Source organism: Chelonia mydas, chromosome 4 (assembly GCF_015237465.2).
Source record: "Chelonia mydas isolate rCheMyd1 chromosome 4, rCheMyd1.pri.v2, whole genome shotgun sequence".
Lineage (NCBI taxonomy): Eukaryota > Metazoa > Chordata > Testudines > Cheloniidae > Chelonia > Chelonia mydas.
Window position 1 is genome coordinate 116,304,999 of NC_057852.1, and position 24,557 is coordinate 116,329,555.

At 42.2% G+C, this 24,557-nt stretch overlaps 1 protein-coding gene across 2 annotated transcripts in view; it reads right to left on the bottom strand.

Moving 5' to 3' along the window:
* CRMP1 (collapsin response mediator protein 1) overlaps positions 1 to 24,557 on the bottom strand; it is a 61,583-nt gene that overhangs the window by 16,822 nt on the left and 20,204 nt on the right. For both annotated transcript variants that reach the window (XM_007062933.4, XM_027825381.3), the window contains exons 2-8: positions 19,663 to 19,751; positions 13,707 to 13,891; positions 10,994 to 11,158; positions 7,644 to 7,705; positions 5,791 to 5,871; positions 2,779 to 2,847; positions 428 to 548 (exon numbers count right to left, since the gene is read on the bottom strand). In XM_007062933.4, the coding sequence (XP_007062995.2) occupies positions 428 to 548; positions 2,779 to 2,847; positions 5,791 to 5,871; positions 7,644 to 7,705; positions 10,994 to 11,158; positions 13,707 to 13,891; positions 19,663 to 19,751 (772 nt within the window). The remainder of the gene's footprint in view (positions 1 to 427; positions 549 to 2,778; positions 2,848 to 5,790; positions 5,872 to 7,643; positions 7,706 to 10,993; positions 11,159 to 13,706; positions 13,892 to 19,662; positions 19,752 to 24,557) is intronic.

The following is a 24,557-nucleotide window of genomic DNA, read 5'->3' on the forward strand; positions in this document are numbered from 1 at the left end:
AGCTCATGAAGCTTTGTAGCACTAGCAGTAACTGTCAGCAAGTGCTAGAGATACACATTCTGGCAGCTGCCCCACAAAGGCTGAGAGTCCGTGCTAGGCCTTACAAGGGAAGAAGATAATCTTTGCAAGAATGAATAGCCAGCAGCTTGGGATACGGGTAAGAGGTAGCGTGTGAGAAGGGAGGATTAAGATGCACATTTCAGGTAGGTGGAGGAAGGGACAGTAGGAAGGAGAGTGTCAAGGTTGAATAGAGTGGTGGGGTCTCACTTCCATTTTCCCAAAAACAAATTGTTAGCACAACAGCAGCCATTTGAGTCAGTGGATACTGATCCCTGCATTCAGCAATTGGGTTAGTTGCTAGAGCTTCCATTTGGTAAATGATACCTAATGCACGCCCCCTTTGGGGGGAATGCACTGAGTTCCATACCTCTCTTCCTAGCCAGCGCAATGATATCAGCCGCGCTCTTACTCATCACCTTGGTGATATACACCGGACAGTTGATTCGACTGCCAATGGTGATGGCACGGAAAACAGCTTCCGCTTCAAGCTGAAATGGACAAGAAAACAGGCAGAAAAATGTAAGTTGAAAAGCGGAAGGAGGTGAAAGTGAAATCCAGGACTGAGCCAGATTTCTCTCTTTTTAACGACAACAACAACAAAGGCCTTGTCCTGCTTGGCTCATATACTGCTGTGCAGTGTTGGATGGGAGGGAGAAAAAAGTCACACACAGCCTTGCACAGCTTGTGTAAGGGCCAAACACAATTCTAGAGTGTGTCCGCTCTACTTTTCCAGAGGCACATGGTGCCTCATGGGGGCAGAGCGGTGGTGAGAAGGCAAGGACACAGCTCTGCCCCTAACCCCATGCATTAGCTGCCCAGTACTGCTGGCCTGGGGGTTGATAGGCTAGAATAGTGTAGCACCAAGCCTCTCTGTGCTATCCCAGGGCAATGCAGCTCTGTACCCCACTGCCCCTTGCTAATGGCACCATCAAGCCTTAAATAGTAACAAAGAAATGTTATAAAGGACTTTGCTGCTAGAACCAAAGCTCCCCTATTAACTCCCTCCCCTATTAACTCTTCCAAATCCACATTTCTTCGTGAAGCCCCATGGCCTTCCCCTAGAGTGACCAGATGTTCCGTTTTTATAGGGACAGTCCCGTTTTGGGGAACTTTTTCTTATATAGGGGCCTATTACCCCCCACCCATCCCATTTTTTCCACAGTTGCTATCTGGTCACCCTACCTTCCCCCTACAAACAAACACAAAGGAAAAGGAAGGGGAAAACAGTGTCATAATTCATAGAAATTCTCTGTACCCTCAGACAATGCAGGCTTAGGCCCAATCTCTACCCAAGGATAAGACAACAGTGAATATAAGTATTCCTAAGGAACAGCATCAGCAGTATAGGTTGAATTTAGCCCATAATCTATAGAAGGCTTTCAAACATCCTCCAGTAAGTCCCCTCTGTTCCTCAGTGTCCAAGCAATCTCCCACAAGGAGCCATCTGGGACATGCATACAAACAATCTGTCTTCAGCTGAAGCGGCAGTGTCTTTCCAGGGCCACTAGAGGCCTCTCTTCACTGCCACTAGTCCAATGGTTGGCCCAAACCCTCTCAGTATAGCTACATCCCAAAATCCAGAAAACTGGAGTGACCGAAATATTAGACACAAGGTTATTGATAATTCTCTTCAAAGTCTTTATCAGTCAAATCTGTAAAGACAGCATCTCCAAAAGCACATGGCCTAAATCTTTACAGTTTAAGTACTTCTTTTAACTCTCTTCTCCTAAAATCAAAATGTTCACCCCAGCAATTATTGTTTTTCACCTGATGTTCTCCTAGGAGCCATTATTACAAACATATACACCTAATGACAAGCCAGAGTGTAGATTCATATCCTAATATGGGAATGGTTCATCACCAGGCAAACCTGAGGAAGAAGTGGAGAGGTTTTGTACCTCAGTAATGGGGCTACCATATGTGGTGGTAAGAAATACTTCAGCTTACTTTTTGGCAAATATCCAACTAGGATTTTCCCCAGGCCAGCACTCCCATTAACAGGAAAAGACTCATTAATTTAGAAAAATCCACACCCCTCAATGATATAGCTATGCCAACCTAACTCCCAGTGTAGACAGACCTAGATCAACAAAAGAATGCTTTTGCTTACCTACCTACTGTCATATGGGGAGGTGATATTCCTACACCCACATTCCTGCCATCAGTGTAGGCTCCATCTACATACGTGGGTATGCCGGCATAGCTACAGAACCATAATTATGCCGCTATAGTACCCATAATGTAGACATGGCCTTAGAAAAATCCTTTTTCAGTGACCTATGCTGATCCATGCATGAACGGATTTTATTATAGGAGAAAAGTGCATAAATCAAGCTGACCCACAGAATCCTTCCATTCTCATGAATTCACAATATTACAATATGTAGATGTTTGTGAATATATACAGATAGTAGGAAAAACATTTATTAGGAGTATTTTTGGCTGAAATGTCTTGATCAGCTGATGTACAATATGTCCTGTGAATATTTTGCAGACTTTGTTACTAATTTTTAGCATGATGTCTCATACTTAGAAAATTTTGCAGAGAATGGCATTATCAGAACAGGCTGTGAAAAGCAGATGGTTTGCTGTCCTCTCCTCCAACCATCCATCCATCTACCATCTTCTCTTTTATTTATTTATAAGAAACTTACTTCCCATGGTATGTAGATGCCAGAAGACATTTCCAAGAAATACAGACTTAGTTAAGCCTCTTACCTCCTCAGGTCTGCTTAGGGCATGTCCCTCAGGTCCTGTGATTCCCATCTCCAGGATACGTTTTTGTTCCTGGAATGTAACAGACAAATGCTGACCACCTCTAGAACAACATACATTTATGTTAAACTTCCTTTAGTGTACCGAGGGAAATGTTTTCATACTGCCTCCCTTTTTTGTATATGCAACTGATAGTGCCTGCAAAAAGGGAAGCAAAGACGAAAAGACTGGCCCTAAATATATTGGGCCAGATTCTTCACTGACAAACACGACATGCAACCCGCTATGGGCTTCAGTGGAAGATTTGTGGCTGCAAGGCAGTATAGAATTTGGTCTATTGTGACTGCCCCATGAGAAAAATGCGACTGTCCTCCCCTAAAAAGGAGTCTTATGAGAGAAGAACACTCAATGCCATGAAATAGTGTACTTATTAAGGCAAATATTGTACTTATTAAGGAGAACCCTGTACTATAATTCCTCCTTTACTTACACAATATTTTTTCTTCTCTCTCTCCTCCTAAGTAGTATCATTATTTTCTCAACCTTTTTGACAATACCTATTTACCCTGCTGATTCTTCCTCCGACCCTTTCAGGGGTCTTGCTTACATGATCTAAATTTTCTGTAATTCTTTTACAGTTGATCATGAAGATGCAGAACTAATTGCCCTCTAACCCCACTAAAAATGCACCCCTTGGTGCTATATTACTACTTAATGTTATCTTAAAAATGGATATTCCAAGTATTCATTGCTCAGTCAGCTGATGTTTGTCAGCAAAATGTTGTGCCAAAGCTTCTTATGAAAGGACATGTGGGCAATCCTTATGATTTCATATAAAGATCATGCAAAGGGTGTTTTTTGGAGTAAACTTTCTGAGCAAAAAAGGTGATGGATTAATAGGACCTGCAGACACAGCAAAAGCTTTCTCACACAGAGCTATTAATGCCCCACAAATCCTGACCTGTCTCACCCTTAGGTCTCTAATGAGCAGAGCTGGCCAAATGTAATGATTCTGTGATATAGACAAATGTCCTCTAGGGACAGGGATGAAATCACCTAACACATTTTCATATGTAACCTAATGAATATTTGATCCCAGGTCTCTGGGGGTGAAAAGCTAACATACTACCAACCTACTCCAACAAGAATCATTTAGATTACACACATAGATTTGCTTCAGAGTAGCAGCCGTGTTAGTCTGTATTCGCAAAAAGAAAAGGAGTACTTGTGGCGCTTAGTCTCTAAGGTGTCACAAGTACTCCTTTACATAGATTTGTGTCTTCACTATACTGGGGGACAAATGGACAATCCATCATGACCATATATATAAATACACTGTACTAACCAGCCTGTGTCCATGAGACACATTTGGGTTAGAAAACCAAAGTATTTTGCATATATATTTTAAAATAATTTTAAATAAAATGCACCTGTCACCTTTGCATGCAGGAATGCACCTGTCACCTTTGCAATTAAAATGCAATAATAAAATATTACAAATACATAATATGAAAGAAGCGGGATGACAAAGAACGGCATCATTTAAAAATAGGCTAGTCACATCCAGAAGATGGCAGAATGAAGCAGACAGAGTGACAAAATTATCCACTGTAAGAGGATTCAGTAGTGTTAATAAATTAGGACATGAGTTTGATGAGATAAAGATTTGGGTTTACATACTGGTTAATCATTCAATCATCCACCGTGAGCAGCTTTCTTTCCACCACCAGTATCTTGCTGTAGAATACAACTCTTTTTTTTTTTTCCTTTTCATTTAGCTGGAAATTTCAGCCTTTTTTTTTTCCCCCAAATTGGAACGATTTTTTCACCTGAAAATGTTGGGATTTCCCATGAAAGAGAAATTCCAGTTCCTGATCAGCTCTATTATCTACTGTAATTAGAGCCATGCAGGCAAATCCCTGAGCCCATGTGAAGCTTCTCTGACGTCAATGGGCCTCCACACAAACACAGGTCTCCACTGATGCATATTCCGTTGCAGGATCAGGGCCTTACATTGTTAATTTTTCAGGGCAGGGGCCATATTTTTTAAATCACTGTAATGTGTCATGTAATGTTATGACCATATATACTTTTTTTTTAAAGAAAATAATAATCCTATCACCAGAACCTCTTCATTTTGAGTCTATGGATGAACTCCTGGAAATCAATGGGAGTTCAGCCATTGACTTCATTGTAGCCAGGATTTCACCCTGCATCTGCTGTCTTACACATCACTTGCAGTGGCATCCCGTGCTACTGGGACAGCTGTACACCATTAGGCCATGGTTTCCTGGAGGAGCACACTCTCGTGTCTCAGAGGACATTTTAAAGGGACACAGTATTTGAATTTCCTTAACTTGACTGATTTCCAGATTCAGAGAGAGCTCCCTTTCAAGAACTTGGCCTAATTTATTTATATATCACTTTTTAGAAAGTTTTACAGGGTTGGTTTTTTTGTTCCCTTTGTAGATGTTTATAAGGGTCTTTTCAGCAAAGAAGCATGAACAGGTCTGAGAGCAACACCATCAAATGTGCTTGGGCCCATAGCCTTGCCCCCCTTGCGTACATTGACTTCTTCAGCAGCAACAATACTGGGGTAAGGCCTCCCAGCTCCTCAACCGCTCCCCAGCATCTTCACAGGATTCTCCCTGCTGTTTGTCCACCCAGCTGCCACTGCTCCCAGGGACCCAATTCTTGCATCCCCATGTCCTTCCCACCGAGGCCCCTTCTTTTACTCCCTACATTCCAGGCAGGGAGCTGTCAGGAGTATCACCTTACAGCCCGCATGCTGTATCATTACACACATGGAATTCTATACTGGCATTCCCATAACCCACTTTTGATTTATCATTACAAGAAATTAGATTCAGCAAGGAAGCTTTACTAGGCAGTCTCTGTTTTCCCACCAACACTTTCTCTGATTGTTGTACTAGCAGACAAGTTTCCCTTCTCCCCTCTCACATGAAACATATTCACTCTCTAAGGGAAACAGAAGAAGAAATGCGACTCACTCACCTGAGCTATCAAATCTCCATTTTCAGCATGGACCATGATTACAGCTCCAAGCCCTTTCAGAAAGGTAAAAGCTTCATAAAGCTGTAAGTGGTACAAAGAGGGTCATGTTACTGAATAAGGGTAATATGTTACTTATTTCACAAACATTTCTCCTCATATTTTGAATCATATTTTTATGCTGGCCCTTGCAAAAGTGTTCGGCCACCACCAGCCCCATGTACAGTCCCTGCTAGGACCTCTGTGGCTGCTAGCTATTCCATGTCCCCACTCTCCACACCAGCCTGTCACCGAGTGGTGCAGCAGCTGCAGTCCTGAGGAACTATGTGCCACCTACAGGCAAAGTGTCTCCCTGAGGTCCTTCTAAGGCAAGGCAACTACCCACCACCTCCAATACAGTCATATGCCTCGTGACAGTTCTCTGGTATGCAGTTTGAGTACAGGCAGCTAACTAACTAAATAGACACAAAAAAGCTTCCATGAATGAACAAGGAATAAGTCCACTAAATGGGAATAGCAGTTAAGCTATAGACACTTTTAGTACAGCTACAGTACCCGTATGTTCCCTGAAGTATACACTTCACGCACCTTTCTGTAAGTGTGGGCACAGTTTCAATCTCATGAATGTTTCATTTACAGCTAAAGAATTCTACTGTTTTCTCTCATGGGTTTCCATGTTAGTTGCTTTCCAACATTCAAAATAATCCCTACAAAAGGGAAGCAATGGATTCAATTCCTTACATGTGGGCTTTTCAAAAGCACCCAAGGGAGTTTAGGGACTGCCACTGAAAGTCAATGGGACTTGTGCGCCTAATGTCTTTAAGCACTTTTGAAAACCCCACCCTAAATTTTCTGTATGTGGTCTCACTAAGTAATATCAGGAGCCCAGTTTTCAAACTTGGGCACCTAAACTTACGGTATCTGGTCTTCAACTGAGTCACTCAAACAACTACTCAATGGGCTTGGGGCATGTGAGCACTGATCTGAGCATGCAAATGTGTAAATGGGCACTCTGCTTTAGCCATTCAAGTTTGAATATTGGATCCCTTGCCCCCTTCTCCACCTTTTCTTAATATATTTTGCTGTAATTAATTCCATCAAGAAGTTGGACTTAGCATGCACCTCTTCTCAAGAGGATGCTGTTACATTTAAAAGTCTAATGAAAACCACATGTATTGGAAGTATAACAACAGTTGTTTAAGAGAAAAGGAAACTCAGCTCTGGAACTAAGTGGGAATGAAGCATTTGCTCAACTGAATAAGCAAACATTATTATTACTAACAGATGCCATTGTCCAATTACAATGATCTGCTGTCTGTGAATTAGAAAGCTGAAGAGGTTGGGTCTAAAACAAGTGCTATACAAACAAGCTCATTGTAATCTCCAACTCCAACAACTGAACTCAACCTTTCCCAAAGAACGTGCTTTAGCAGTTTGCAGTGAGTGAGAAACATGTGGGATTTCAAAAGATATGTCACTTTTAATATTGCCACTAGTGTATCATCTCTCTTCCCCCGCAACTCAGATTGAATGTTCCAAAGCCAACAAGTGATGATATAAATCCAGGGCAAAATCTTGAGGGGTGTCTGCTACTTCCATTGAGCTTGATACCGTGAAACACTAGTCACCTCTTTGCAAGGTGCTGAGTGCCATGTGCTCCCAAGAGCCTCCATGGAAAATACAGATGCTCGGCATCTCTCAGGCTTTGGCCTCCAGAGAGACAAATTTCGTATGTATGCATTTTCTCAAGTTCAGTTCAAAAGCACTATGACTGTCTCAGGTAGCTCTAAACTTCTTAACTAATCAACAGAAAGGAGTTTACGTATATCAACAACGATAAGCATGCTGAAGAATACCTGACTGTCAGACATTTGATAGAGATCTTTATAGGCCATGTAGACTTGGAAAGAATTAACACCTGTTCCAAGACAAAACACAAGGGAGTTGTTAAGTAGATTCTTAAAGTATTTTTGAAGGTCTATTTTGGAGGAAAAGATTATTCAGGAAAATTGACACAGGATATTCACCTTGATTAAGTGATGACCCCTTTTGCTGGGCCCCAATGTACAGTTACTGTCCACCTCCCATTCCAGACTAGACCTGGAGCAAGCCAACCACCATTGCAATTGAGATATATATGAGATATATATGTGTGACCAAAGAGATACATTAAGCCTGCCAAGGCGGAACCAGTAGTCATTTCTTATCCAAGGGAACCCAGCCAAAGGTAATTAACTTAATTATAATCCTATGTGAGCATTCACTGGATAGACAGGCTGAAAGATATACTCCTAACCAAGTAATTCAAATTCTCTGTTGCAACTTTCCTTTTTCTCTCTTAGGGCCATACCCTGACCCATTGGCATCAGTATGTGTTTTGATCCCATTGAAGTCAATGTTCTCCCTGAAGTCAATACAATACTGTTCTTGCAGCTGAAAATGGATATGGCTTAAGCTGCACTTTTCAGTTAGTTGATTGCCCATATATTGATGCTCAGAGACCAAGGTGCAGATTGGTAATGTGGCACCCATCTGGCTATATGGCCATGTAGGGTCAGAGATCCTCCCTCAGCTGGTGTACATTGACCTAGTCGATGGAACAACATGGATTTACACCAGCTGAGGATCTGGCCCATTACTTATAAACCTAACTATTTAAACAAATACTTTTAAAAATGTGCCTGATGCCTTCTCTCATGCCAGTGAGACCCAGCAAGGTCCCATCCCACATGTTATGAAAGTACCATTTAAGTCATGCCTATGGAATCCTGAAGATAGTCAAAGAAATGGGTAGAGCAATCTGTGGACCCTGTTGGCCAATCTAGTACTTTCCTATGTGATTTCTTTACATCATATGTGAGAGCCAAATAGATTCATGGGCTATGTAGATTGGCTGCTGAAATGGTTGCAAGTCAGAGGAAGCTGTCTGCACCTTTATGAATAGTTGCTCCTGCAAAATTTTCAACCTCTCTAAAGCCAAAACCTCTTTGAATGAGCACTCTATTGATTTAGAACTGATTAACTGTCCAACTATGACGGGCCAATCTCATCAGCAGCCCTGAAAGCTCCCTGGCGATCCTTGGAGAGCATATTAGACAAACTCAAAGTTGAAATATGATAACTAAGCACTGCTTCTTAACTAACCTGGGATCATTTAGTCAATCAGTGTAAAGTACATAATAGGGTCTAGATCCTCAGTTGATGTCAATGGAGCAATGAAGATTCACATCAAGACAATTTATACCAGCTGAGGATCATGGCTTAGATGTTTCCAGTTTTCAGCAGATATTATATATTAATTTTTAAAGCTCCTGCCATGTTGAAAAAAGTATCCTATTTTATTTGTGCTTTATTTGTGCTTTACCTCTATGTCTCCTATCACACATGAGTAATTCACACTGACTGAGACACACTACAGCATCAGTTTTCAGAGTAGCAGCCGTGTTAGTCTGTATTCGCAAAAAGAAAAGGAGGACTTGTGGCACCTTAGAGACTAACCAATTTATTTGAGCATAAGTTTTCATGAGCTACAGCTATGCAGAGCTACAGCTATGCATCCGATGAAGTGAGCTGTAGCTCACGAAAGCTTATGCTCAAATAAATTGGTTAGTCTCTAAGGTGCCACAAGTACTCCTTTTCTTTTTACTACAGCATCAGTGAGAACAAAGTTGACCTCCAAATGGTATATCTCTCAAACAATCCACTTAGGACCCCATAATACATTCTGCTTTCTGGACCAATGAACAGATTCTTTCTTAAAGTAAATGCCAGGTTATATTTGTATTGAAAACTCAAATTTTTATACTGGAAGCAAACTATTAACCCTGTTGTCTGCACCCGGCTCTTAATGTAAGCCCTCAAGCACATACGAGAGCCATCTGTGAGCCAGCTCTGGAAAATAACAGCTAACCTTTGATACAAACTGCAGTACACTTGCTTGATAGTAAATCCAGCTGAAACTAGATTTAAATCCACATGATCAAAGATGATAGCAGGGGCAGAGGACTGATTTGGCACTGTCAACAATGGCAAATGCTGTCAGCCTATAAAATCAGCCCTATTATAAAAAGCATTGTAAAATTAGCTTCATTTTGCCCAAATTGTACATAATCCTGAAGATTAAAGACTTTAAAGGTTGATAGAATATTTTGTGGCCTAAAATCTGGTTACACAGCAGGTGTACTGTTACAGTAGTGCTGCTCAGGATGAAAAGTCCTATATTACTCCTTCTTTGTGGTTTCTCACTGAAAAACTGTCTATACAGTAAACAAGCTGTGCTTTGTCGGTATAGTTATACAGTACAGTTCTATTTAAATAGAGCTTCTCAGATATGGTCCATCACAACACTCTACAAAGGACACTGCATGTATGTATGTGGCTTTCTGACATACAAGAGTCAGCATATATAGCCCAGATTATACTTTTAGCAATAAATACCTAGTTGGTACTCAGGCACTCTGAGTGCACATGAACAAATGGGTAATGAACTATATAAATGCATGTTTTGTGGGCACAACTTAGGAACCTAGACCAAGATATTTTTTTTCAAGTGTCTAAAGTTAGGTTCCAAAATAAGTGACCTGATTTTCGTAAATATTGGGCGTCCACTATCTTCCAGTGGGTGCTGCTGAATGGTCAGCAGTTCTGAAAATCAGGTCACTCCCGCAGATACCTAAATGTGGATTTAGAATCCTAACTTTAGGCTCCAAGTTTTGAAAATCTTGGCCTTAATTTTGAAAATTAGCCATATATTTCCAAATCTCAGGTCAAAGCAGGTGAAGTGCCATGTGGCATTGTTGTTCAAAGATGTATAGCCTATGACGACTGTCCAAGCACTCAAGGTTGGTCTCCTAATTTTGTTATCTTAACATAAGGCCTGCCTTGCACTTTGCACAGAGTTATTTCCATCTGTCAAGTGCTATCATTTTTAATCAGATAACATTTTCCCCTTGCTGATTTGAATTCTCCTCATCTGTACTGGCATAACTCTACTGCCTCTAATGGAGTTACTCCTGATTAATTGCAGTGCATGGAGTTTCAGGCCCACTTTACACAGGGGTAAATGAATACAAAGGTTCATGGCCAGGGTATCTAGTACCTATATGCCTCTTTTGTGGGAAATAACAGGACTATCTGGAGTACTTCAGAATTGAGAATTTGCATATTGCTTAGAGAAAATGAAAACATTTTATTTTCATTAATTAACCTTTATCTTGCACCAGGATATCCATCTCTTCTCGGATCCCATCATACCAGCCGGTGATATCCACATGGAGAGAGTAATCACAACAGGATTTGGTGTCAGCTGCCTCGTGCCACTTTTCAAATGCAGTCAATAAACTCGCTCCAGCTTCAGGAAGCACATGATCAACTGAAATATAGATGAAGCACCTGTTACACAAATTGCACGTATTTTCTATTCTGCAGTTTCAGTGATTATCTATAGTGTACCTACAACAAAGCAGGATTTTTATTGACACAGTATAAATTGCAGGATGTGGGACAGATACAGACCTTTCAAGTATTCCAGCCTTTGCAGAACATTCTGCATTGAAGCTGAATCTAGCAGCCTGTTTTGCTGTACCATGAAGTCAGGAAATGTTCCCAGACATGAGAGAGAGATCTAAACACCCTGTATCTTAGGGAAGGTGCACTGAGCTGGCACGCCGGAGATCATGAATTCTGGTCTCTACTGACTGCCATTTACATTTCTATGCACTTCATAACTCTCATTATTGACCAAGGCCTTATATCCTTTTCTAGAAGGCTGTCATGAATTAGCCCATTCCTCTTTACCAATAAATTAATGAAGAGATCTTCAGGCAGCATTGGGAATAGAATCCAGCGCTCCAGAATAGCAGATTCAAGTCTTAACCACTCAGTCACGCTGGCTTTCAGAGTCAGTGTGATAATGACTGGGACTAATGATGCACGTAGAATTACTCATGTTTGCAGGGTTGGGTTCTACTTGAATAATGAAAACACAGCAAGGTATACTGTATCTTAACATATGCAAACCTTCTGGTGTATTACTGAATGTATAGAACTGGGCCTTTTACTGGGCATTTTTCAATTCTGAAAGAAGGAAAAGCATGTTAAGAAACTTCACACTATTAATAAAGTAGAGAAATCCTTAAATTAAACAGTCCTAGCAGCTACATTAAATAAATGAAATAACTTCCAAAAGGAAAAGTACAGCTATTTAACGATTGTCCAGAAAGAAATCTATTTTAACCTCTTCATTGATGCAAACGTACTGAATATAGCTGGCAGGTCCCACCTCATGTTCTTGATGCATTTGAACTTTCCATTGATTACAATGGAGCAGCCATTTAAAACGTCTGCACAACCGTGTGCAGTGGAGTCCAGCAGAGGGACTGTTAGCAGAATGCTGTTCTGCCATCTTTACTGGAATATACTGAACAATATTATCCACCTGCTTAAAAGTGAATCTGGTTTTGCAGTCCAGAGAGGATATAAAAGCCTATTCAGACTTTCTAAATAGGCTAAAAGATACGGGAGCACCCAACTGAAGAAAATATACTAAAAAGCAACCCTATTAAAAAACAATAATGTATTGTGTACCTATTTTCATGGCCTTTTGGTGCATGACATACATTCAAAGCAAAGCACCATCCAGAAAAACTAGCCATCCCCCACGACCCACTTCCAACTCGAAGGGAACACAGCTCCATGGGGCAGCATCAGACAGCTTTGGCCATTTACCCCAGCTGAGGCTCTGCCCCACATAATCTTAGTCCAGAGCCAAGCAAATGCGAGGCAGAAAAGATGCAGCTTGCTCAGCAATCTGATGCGCAAAGGACGAGTTTAACAGCCAGGACCATGCTACCAGGACATCCTGCTTCCAGGATGTAGCTGTAAGCAGGCTTCATACCTCCCTGGTCTCATATCTGATTTCTTATACCACTGGTTTATTACTTTCCACATTTTTACCAGTATCTGATATGACACTGTAAGCACAACACTTTATTAGAATTGTTGCTTTGCTTTGTTACTGCCTGTATCAACTGATTAAAAAAAAAAAATCAGTGATAGCAAGTATAGTAGATCTCATGAGTGTTATGTGAGAGAAATACAGGACACACTTGTAGAGCTGGCTCGACATAAATAACTTCCCAGTCATGGCCACTAAGAAATGAGGCAAGGTGCACGGATAGTTAAGTTGTCAATAGGGGCTTGACAAGCAGTATGCTGGAGTCAGGATGTCTGTGCTAGCTAACGCAAGCAGCTACACCGTAATACTACGGACAACTGACAAGATAAATCTCAAATTAAAGAACAAGTTCCCACATGAACAGCACATGGACAGAGCATGCCGGACTGGTTCCTGCAAAGTAACCAAGCCAACCCAAAAATGTGTGATGTAATATATAGCAAATGCAATGTAATCAGCGAATTTATATAAAGGAAGAGGTTTTCTGTGTAACTTTGGATGTGTGGTACACCCTACACTCATCTCCTACGCTTGAGTCTGATCAACTCAACGTAGCTTTGCTGTTTGTCAAACAAAAGGAGAGTGACAAATTCTGGAGTTGAACTGAGTGTTTTGGTTCCCAGAGAACTAGATGAAGTGTTCTCCCAGAAGCAGACATGGTGCTCTGGATAAGTCGGGTGGAAAAAGTTTCAGAGGGAATCCCAACAACACTACCCTATGTGCAGCTGCTTTTTCTAAGGGTAACCTCATTTTCATGTTGATCCTGGTAAAGTCGTCTACAGTAATCAGTGGAGATTCAAGCTGCACAAGACCCAGACATTGATCTGATCTTAAATGACTTCTGAAAACAGCTATGTAGAATATACACCGATAAACCCAGTGAACATCATGTGAACTGAAAACAGCAGGTTCCGCTCAGCACCAAGATAGTTAGATTTGAGAGGTGAGAGTGTCTAGTACTTACTGATCATGGTGGTACCGCCTGCTAGAGCTGCTTTTGTGCCTTGATAGAAGTCATCAACAGCAGTCATTCCTTGGTAGGGCTTTTGTAGGTAAGTGTTGACATCGATTCCCCCAGGGATAACCATACGCCCATTAGCCTCAATGGTCTTTACTCCACCAGGAACAATCAAATTCTCTCCTATTTGTCTAAACAGCAGGAAAAGCACAAGGAAATTTCCAGACAAAAACTAAATTAAGACACAATCAAGGTTGAGGGCACGTATCAGTAATTTTATATTATTAATATTTGTATTACCATTTAAGGTAAACTATATTACAGGGAAGTTGCAATTATTTCAAAACCAAACATTCTAAACCCAAGACATTCAAAATTAAAGTTAAACTTAAAAGATATTCAATTCATTTTAAGGTATGAAAATGGACAGTTAGGGCACCAAAACAAACTCTAGTCATAGTTTCTTCAAACTTCCCCTATAGTTAAAACTCAATCTTGTGCATAGGCTACATTTCAATATATATGAATTACAGGTCTTGTAATTCCTCTTGTAATTCTTCAGAACTGAAAGCTTCTTCTTCAGTAGAAATCTCAACTCTGTCCTACAGTGACACAATGCAAAATCCATACAATCACGAGGAAGGCATTTTAGTGTTTGTGGACTCCACTTAGATTAAAACTGATTTTTAAAAACATGTTCGATTTCAAAAATTGTTAACCCCTCCTGGGGTCAATACAGGGCGAAGTAAAGGTTCTATGGGTACCACAACACTGCATTTCCACACCTCAGCTTGCTTGGGTTTGTTTTTTGGTTAACATTAACTGTGAACTTCCTGGGCTTATACTACTTTGTTTTAGGATAATTACTACACCCCTGTCATGTAGTTTCCCCTAAATTACTGATATATACTCTTAGCCCTAACTCCCTTTCAATATAGATTTTCTGTGGGATAAAATAATATTTATGTGCATATATGTGTACTCATCCCAGACATATATAGATCCTGAATTTATTTTGCCCAACATTAAAATGCAATGCAATGAAATGAAACTTGGCAACTGTTTAACAGACTGTAGCAACAATTTAGGATGGGAAATGAATATAACTATTAATTATACCCAGGGGAAACTACTAGTAATTATTCAAACTGGAATTTGCCCAAACAACCAGAGTTTAAAAAGAACCACAGGAGATCAAGAGCTCATTTTTACACCTCATCCAAAGGACTCCACATCCAACAGCACCGTGTCCCATACTACAGTGGGACACAGGGCTCGGTTCTAGTCTAGAGGGGAGAGGACCAGGTTCTGAATTAACCACACTGCTTCCTGCAATATCTGGACTTTTGTTAGAAGTCTCCATTCTAAGTACTAACCAAGCTTAGCGAGTGAGATCTGATGCCAGCTCAGCTTGAGGCCGTATAGCTGTGTGTGAAAATGCCCAATAGTCACCCAAATGTTGCATTACATTGGGAGGCATGCTGTAACATGTTTACAACTATGATAAATATTAATGTAGCTAATTATAGAGTGAAAAATAGGTAGGGAATTAGTACAGCTGCATGAATGCAAGCAGACCAGCACAACAGGTTACACAAAAGGGACTTAAGATGCTTCAGGATTCTTCAAATTTGAATTGCAAAGAAATATCACAAGGTACTCAACAAATGAAAATAGGGGGAAGATCATCAGCTTGTTTAAATCAGCATTTCTCCATTGTTTTCAGTGGAACTAAGTCAATTTACACCAGATGTTCATTTGTCCCTAACATTATAATCAGAGCTACATTGCTTTCCTTGTGTGGCAAGGAGATCTGAGAATGGAAAAAAAGAACTAAGATCCATCTCCTTTAAATTCTACTTTGAAACAAGAATAACATTCCAAAGACTACATGTGAACACTGTGAAAAACAAGAAAATCAAAAAATAAAAGTAAGCTGGTTTTATTTCCCCCTTAAAAATATCATCTTTTCAGATTCTGATTCAACTAAGCACTTAAGCACATGCTTTGCCAAAAAAGGACAGGCTTTGCGATGTGCTTAAAGTTAAGCATTTAAATACAGGCCTCAGTCCCGCTGAAGTCCAAGTGTGTTAAGCACGTGTAGAAGTGCTTTGCTAAACCAGGGCCTGAGGCATTCTCAGTCCATTGCAGAGCGTCAGCTTCCTCAACATTGCTGCACTCCATTATGTTGAAGTGAATGGATTTCACTACACTTGGCTGGTGCGGATAGCAAGGTGGTGCCACTTTTAGACAGCCTGTCTCACTTCTAGTGTTGCCACCCAGGTTAAGCCTGCTGGAAGCAGGCTGATCCTCACTGGCATTGCTCAGTGATTTTTATTCTGACTGTTTGACTGGAACACTGAGCAAGAGGTGGTGTGTCAGGCTTCTTGGACAGTTCATTTTGGAATAATATTTGTATGCTAATGAGAAAGTGGGGTCATTTAGTTGCTGCTTACAAGTGAGAGAAAGGGAATTATGCTTAAAGTTACCATGCAAATGCCCCCAGACACCATTTGATGCACCAGTAATCATTAGCAACTTGCAAGATTCACCCTCTCAAACAGTTGCCATGCTCTATAATTTCCTGTGAACAAAGCAAGTAAGCAATGTCATACTACATGAACAAGTTGACTAGGGCATAATGTAGAGGCCCCAATCCTGAATCCACTCACTCACATGCTTAAATTTATGCACACGAGAAATCCCCATTGAGCTCAGTGCAGTTACTCAGATTTGTAAACAAAGAACAAAGGGTGGGAACCAGGCAGGTACTTAGGCACCTAAGTCCCATTTTTAGGAGCCCAAGTCCTGTTTTTAGGCACCACTGCGATCCACAAAACACCCACATGGCTGCTGCCTAACCCTGTAGGTGCCTACGTTTTTTTCCTTTGGGTATACAGCCTCACTTTAGACAGCCTCTCTCTAGGCCTGAGCATGTTCACTACTGCCTCATGATAAGCACCCAGAAACTTATCTCCCACCTAAGCCACACAGTGATTCACAGACTGGGGAACACTAGTGTTTGGCTGCCCAAGTCATGCACAGGGGTCCAAACCTGTAAGCAGCTTCCGAGCATGCCTACTGGATTGGGCCCCTCAGACAAGTTCACACAGAACAGCTGCAGGAGCAGGACCGCCCTTGTAATGGTTAACCCAGGGGTTAGGGTACTCACTCAGGATGTAGGAGACCCCTGATTCAAGCCGCCCCCCATCCCCTCCTGAGGGGGAGAAGGGATATGAACAGGAATCTGCCACTTCTTAGCATTGTGATAGAATCACTCTAACTCATTCTGTGTGATGCCCATATCACATTTAAGAATTCCATTGTTTAATTAAAATGGAACAACTTCAGCAGGAGAGATTGAGGGAGCCCCACATCTGAATACTCCATAGCCTCACAGCTGGGGCACTTACCTGGGAGGTGGTGGAACCCTGTTCAAATGCTTTCTCTCCTACGGAGGAGCGGGGACATGAACCAGGGGTTTCCCACATCCTGGGTGAGTACCCTACTGCTGAGCGAAAGACCATAAGGGGCATCCTTGTCCTCCTCCGCCCCCCCCCCCCCGCCCCCAGCTGTTTTGTTGAATGTCCCACATGCATCTAGGGGAAGATAAGTGCTTAGCCACTTAAGTTTGTGGATCACTAGGAGAGCTGGGCGCCTCCCTGCAGCCCAGACTTAGGGGCTTATCTCCCTGAGAGGGGCGGGCTTAGCACATACCCCCCTGGTTGGTGTCTCCCATTGGCTAGTTTAGACAGCTTCTCCCGTGCCATGCTGGCTTTGTGAATCGCAGTCTATTGCATTGTATATGGAGCCTGAGCACCTCCCTCAGGCTTTGCAGATCAGTGTTTGTTCCTGTGATTTTCAATGTGCCTAAAAGTGAGAAGCCGTGATGCTCAGTTTTGCAACACCTAAGTCCCTTTGTAAATCCCACCCAAAGTGTTTGCAGGATCAGTGCCTAAAATTCACAAGAGGTTTCAGACTTCACAGTAGCTCAAAGGTCAACTCATTTGTTTTATTATATGACATGTTTACACAGACCACAGAGAATGTGCATCTGAACAAAAAAGGGCAGCACTAAGGTGAACTAAAACTCTTCTTAAAGGGACACTAATTGGCTGATTGTGCAGACCAACATGGGTGCTCCCAAGAGTTTTGTTAGCTCCAATTAAAATGAGATTTTCTTGGGATTTAAGTACTCCTGTTTCCTTTTTGCAATGGACATGTCCAGTGCTGAGCAAATGCACAAGAGTCAGAAAAGGAAAGTGACTAGAAACTAAGAAACATAAAACAGAATAGTCTTTCATTGTCCAAGATGAATGAGGTGCATTACATTTATTATATTCTTTCTGTTGTAATAATCTATAGAATTATTAACAACACAGGTATGGCTAACTATTTAAAGAACACCATTTTTAGTCTGACCGTGTCCATCTACAAAAAAGGAGCTCCTAAGACAGAGAAACAATGTATTATTTATTGATCGTTGTTATTTTTTCATGCCCTAGCTTTTGGCCTCTGGAGACGTGCACTGAAAACCTGCATATGTCACAAGTGAAGAAAGTTTGGTGGGCACAAACTAGTCTCTATTGGATATTTGTGAATATCACAACATCTTTGCACTTCCACAATTCAGCAAAACTAGCAATATTTCTTCTCAGCCAAGGTCCAGAGTGGGAAGCACAGAACTGCACGAGGAACCTTGCATCTCAACTGTCTGAATCCATTCAAGGCTATCTGAAACATGAGTTTCTGAAGCAATATGTTTATCCAAAGAAAATCTGTATTGCTCCTGCAGCTGGCATCCTGAAGTTGTTGCAGGTTCTGTTTGTGGTAAGAGAAAGAGACTTGCTTTAAATCCAATTACCTTGTTAAAGTTTAGGAGTTCGCTTGCGTTTTTATCTTTTTATTTCTTTTGTAACCAATTCTGACTTTATGCCTTGTAATTGCTTAAAATCTATCGTTCTGTAGCTAATAAACTTATCTTATTGTTTTATCTTAACCAGTGTGTTTGGATTAGACTGTGTGGGAAACTCCACTTGAGGCTGGAGCATAATCATTTTCCTTTGTTGAAATGACGGACTCACAATGAGTTTGTCCTGTCCAGGAGGGTTCTATACAGTACAAGATGCACATTTCTGGGGTCAAGGCTGGGACTAAGAACATGCAGGTGTCACCCTGTATGTAACTCATATGTGGCTGGGAGAGCATTCATGTATTCAGCTGTGAGTTATTTTACATGGAAGTGGCTGTGTATAAGCCGGGCTGCGAGCAGTGGCAGTTCACAGTAAAGCAGTGTAAAAAAACTAGAGCTGAGGGGATACAGCTGTTCAACAGTCCAGACTGTACCCTGAGGAACGTGACACCTGCCCATCTCTATATAAGTGTGTAAGAAGAAAGAACACAAAGAGCATCTATATTCAGTGCACAAGCAGCGATGTACACAACGCTGGTGTACAAGAGAGCAGCCGTATATGTACATGGGACACACACTAGGGGTTCCGTGTGAGGAAAAGTGCCTATGTAGGGACTCAGTATCCACATACAGCACAAAAATGGCACCAATATCAGCAAGTGAAAATAGCTGTAACAAGCACCCCACAGCACATTGAGCAAGTAACGGTTCATCTTCGCCTGGGATCTCTTGCACTAGAGGTACCTGACTGCTCGGCTGGGCTTGTGCGACTACCTGCACTGCACAGGCGTTGACACAGACTAAGTCCTGTCAGAAGTAACTGAAAATGGACCCATTGCAGGTGCAAAGAACTCCAGTCACACTGACTGATGGCATCTTCTACCTGCCTGACACTAGCAAAGATGAAAAGCAGATTTTTATAATAAATAAAATGTTCCTCTACAACATACAACATTAACAGGCATCCACAGAGGTGTGCAGGCTGGAGGAGTCAAGCTCACTGTTATAATTAATATGCATGCAAAAATGTTCAATATTTTAAAAACCAACTTTATAAGTCCATCTTCCAGGTATATGTCTGCATAGAAGGAGTGGTCATCATTGATAATTCTTCCACCTTTAATGAGCAGTCGATCACTCTGCGGGGAGAAAAAAGAAGAAACATTTATGAAGTAAACAAAAATGGAATCAAGTCAAATACAACAAACCTAACCTTTATACCATGGACCCATTAACATCAGAAGTGCCAGGGACGCTCAGTTCATACCAGGAGTGGCCAAACTTACTGGCCCTCCAAGCCAAATATAACAATCTTCAGAAGTTCGAGAGCCAGGGCACACCTGCTCCTGCTGAAGTCCCAAGATGTGTTTCCTGTGAGCTGCACGCTTGGGCGGCCGCGCAGGTGATGAGCAGAGCCGCGCACATCCAGCGTGTGTTCCGGTGACCCCCAGCCCCAGCTGCTTTGCAGCCCCGTTGCTCCTGCAGCTGCTTCTGAGACCCTCCTGCTGGCTGTGCAGAGCGGGGGGTGGGGGAGGTAGGAAAGGAGGGTGCTGTTGTCAGGGTGTCCCCCTCACCCAGTCCCTGTACCCCATCTCCACAGAGCAGGGTAGAGGGGACAGGGCTCATCAGGACTCGCAGCAGTCTGAGGTCTGAACAAGCCTTCCGGTGAGTGCCTTAAAGAGACAGTTCTCGGTCTCTCAGAGACTTACCCAGCAGCCAACACACACAATCTCTGTCTCTGTCTCTCTCTCTCTCTCACACACACACACACATACACACACACACTCTCTCTCTCTCCCCCACTCCCCGCCCATGTACCCATCTCCGCAGAGTGGGGGAGGGCAGGACATGGTTCAGGAGGAGAGCTTTCAGTGTGTGCCTTAAAGAAACAGCAGACAGGTGTCTCTCAGAAACTTCTCCAGCAGCCAGCACACACACAGAAACACAGAGTCTGTGTGTCACACACACACAGACACAGTGTCACACACAGAGTCTCTGTGTCACACACACAGTGTCCATGTCACACACACACACACGCACACAGTGTCCGTGTCACACACCTCCCAACACTGTTGTTATTGTTGTTCCTTCTTGGTACTCCTGCAACCCCCATATATTCTCTCTAATTTTATTCTTTCAAAGTGTGTTATTTTAGTTTTTTGAGACTGATCTATGCATTTCCTAATTTTTATTTCTCTCTTGCACTGCTTCTTTGCATCCGATGAAGTGAGCTGTAGCTCACGAAAGCTTATGCTCAAATAAATTTGTTAGTCTCTAAGGTGCCACAAGTCCTCCTTTTCTTTCTTTGAGTAGTGAGTTCTAAAATGCCTAGCTTGTCCTGGCTGGAGTAATTATCCCTATTGGTAACTTTTTTAAAATATATACTGTATCTAGGTTTTTTGTTTCTACTGGTGGCGCACATCCGCACATTACCTTGATGCACATAACAAAATGTATTCCGCACATGGGTGCAAAATTGGTCCTGAGCCCCAGCAGGTGCGCCCCACAGGGCTGAAGACCCAAGATGCCCCTTCCTGCTGGGCAGAAGCCCTATCCCACCACTCTACTGCCAGGTAGAGGTCCCAAGCTCCAACACCCTCCCCTCCCCCGCCCGCCCCAGTCTGGTAGGTGGAGAAGGGGAGACGTGGAGGACTCCACGAGCCACACTTTAATGGTAAAAGGGTCACATGTGGCTCGCGAGCCAGTTTGGCCACTCCTGGTTTATACATTCCACCTATCATGTAATCATGCCACCTGAAAGGCATACATTTTCTGAGTTTTGTGTCTGGGTTTTAGTCTCATCACTCCCATCAAAGTGATGCCATCAAGATGAAAACCACATACCATTTTTTATAAATGCTACCTGTGTTGCTAATAATACCTCATACAATTAACAATGACAAATGGAATAACATAGCCTTCTACCTTATCATAGAATCATAGAAATACAGGGCTGGAAGGGATCTCCAGAAGTCATGCTGTGGCAGGACCAAGTAAACCTTGACCATCCCGACAGGTGTCTGTCCAAGCTGTTCTTAAAATCGTCCAATGATGGGGATTCCACTACCCTGATAAATAGAAAGTTGTTCCTAAAATCTAACCTAAATCTCCCTTGCTGCAGATTAAGGCCATTACTTCTTGTCTTATCTTCAGTGGACATGGAGAACAATTGGTCACAGTCCTTTTTATAACAGCCCTTAACATATTTGAAGATTCTTATCTGGTCCTCCCTCAGTCTTCTTTTCTTAAGACTAAACAGAACCAGTTTTTTTAACCTTTCCTCACAGGTGAGATTTTCTAAAACTTCTCTCATTTTTGTTGCTCTCCTCTGGACTCTCTCCAATTTGTCCACATCTTTCCTAAAGCGAGGCAACCAGAATTAGACACAGTATTCCAGCAGACGCCTCATCAGTGCCAAGCAAAGTGGGACAATTACCTCCCGTGTCTTACATATAACACTCCAGTTAATATACCCCAGAATGATATTAGCTTTTTTGCAACTGCATCAGACTGTTGACTTAATTTGGAATCCACTATAGCCCGCAGCTCCTTTTCAGCCATACTTTCACCTAGCCAGTTCTTCCCCATTTTTAAAGATAGGTACCATGTTTTCCCTTCTTCAGTCCCCTGCACTTCACCTGTCCTCTATGAGCTCTAAAAAATAATTGCTAATGGTTCCAAGATTGTTTCAGCTAGTTCCTTAAATACCTGAGGAATAATCTCATCAGGCCCTGCTGACATGAATACATCCAACTATCTAAATATTCTTTAAACTATTCTTTCCCTATTTTGGCTTGCATTCCTTCCCCCTTGTTGTTAGTACTAATTGTGTTGAGTATCTGGTCACCATTAAACTTTTTAGTGAAGACTGAAGCAAAATGGGCATTAAACACATCAACCTTCTTGATGCATCAGTTATTAGCTCTCCTTTCTGCTAAGCAGAAGACCTGCATTTTCCGTCCTCTTTCTCTTGGTCCTAATAGATTTAAAGAACCTCTTCCTATTGTCTTTTATGTCCTTTGTTAGGTATAACTCATTTTGTGCCTTAGCCTGTCTGATTTTGTCCCCATATACTCGTGCTAGTCTTTTGTATTCATCTTTAGCAATTTGTCCATGTTTCCAAATTTTGTAGGATCCCTCTTTGATTTTCAGGTCATTAAAGAGCTCCTCATGGAGCCATACGGGCCCTTTACTATTCTTCCTATCTTTCCCTCACATTGGGATAGGCTGCAGTTGCGCCTTTAATACTGTCTCCTGGAGAAACTGCCAGCTCTCCTGAAATTCTTTTTCCTTTAGATTTTCTTCCAATGGGACCTTACCTATCTATTCTCAGAGTTTGTTAAAGTCTGCTTTTTTGAAGTCCAATTTTCCTTATTTTGCTGTTCTTACTTCTTCCTTTCCTTAGAATCATGAAATGTATCGTTTCATGATCACTTTCACATAAACTGCCTTTCACTTTCAGATTCCCAACCAATTCCTCGCTGTAGGTCAGAATCAAGTCTAAAATGGCTGTCCCTCTGCTGACTTCCTCCACTTTTTGAAATACAAAAGTTTCCCATACATTCCAAGAATTTATTGAAAATTTTGTTTTGCCATATTACTTTTCCAACAGATGTCTTTTCCAGCCTTGATGACACCCATTGGCATACAGCCCAGATGGACAGTGGACTGAAATGTATTACCATCTGATGGATATTAAGTGGCCAATGTGAAATGAGTTTGTGGTCACAACCTAGTTCCTAGAGGACAAATGTCCACAAATGCCAAAGCCATCACATACGATAGTAATTTTCAGTCTTGGGCCAGATCATACTACAACTCTTATGTCACTACCATAATGTACAGGAGCCATAAAGGGAAAACAATTACCCCCAGGACAATTCCCTCAACACAAGAGCAGCACAGACCTAGCATACATGGCCCTACAATGCCCCCTTTATAGCCCCTGTCATAGGGCCAGCCAGGGTTAGGGCTAGAGTTGGAAATACAACAAGTAATGGCCAGAGGGTCTTTACTCCAGCAGTTCTTGGTCCCAGAACAACTTATTGACAACAGTGGGGAAGCTGCCTTAACTAACAGCAGCCCAGTAAGCTCAACTGTGCTGGTTCCCCAGAGTAGCCAAGAATATACACCTTTTCCCTGTCCCCTCCCCGATCTATACATTCTGTGCTGTGCCTCACAAGAGACAACATGGAATCTGGTCTCTGGCTGACTGTCTCAGCAGATAGGTCAAGGACTCAATGGACATCGAGACTGAACTACCTTCTCACCCCTCCAGGTGATCCCTCCAGATTCATTTCAGGGCACTTTAGTCATGCAGTTCAGGGAAGTCTGCACTGCTGCTGCCTGCTCAGTATCCATTCTGTGAATGGAACAGTTCAGTCTCCAGGGCTAGATTTAATTGCACTATCACATGGCACTGCTGTAGGGCGAGCTCTGGGAGGGCTACAGCCAGCCCAACCAAACTCGGCTGTGCAACATTAGTGCTTGAGAACAGAGTGAGAGTGACTGGTTTACCAGTAAACAGACCAGTTTACTGACTTGGCTTGCCTTCATGGCCCAAGCTGAGTGACATGCATAAAAGGGGGGAAATGAATTAGTTTTCTGAGGGAGTTAATTCTGTGTGCATGTCTTTATATGTGAATCTAGTGTTGAGTAAGGGCTCTAGCAGAGATGTGTAAGGGAATTAATAGGGGGAAAGAGTTCCCATGAAAAACAAGAAGCCAGTCAGTGTCCCTTTTCCAAACCCCTCTGCGATCTAAAAGAGCCTCCCAGGGGGCAGAGCTATAGCTCATCCCAGTGCCATAGAGCTGGTCAGCAGCAGAAAGTGAGAGCCTGCTGAGTGTGTCCAATATGCACTCCACCATCCCCAATCCCACCCAGAATTTCAAAGAGCACAGGGAAAAAGAGGGAGTGAGCGCCACGCAATCTCTCTTGGGAGGTAC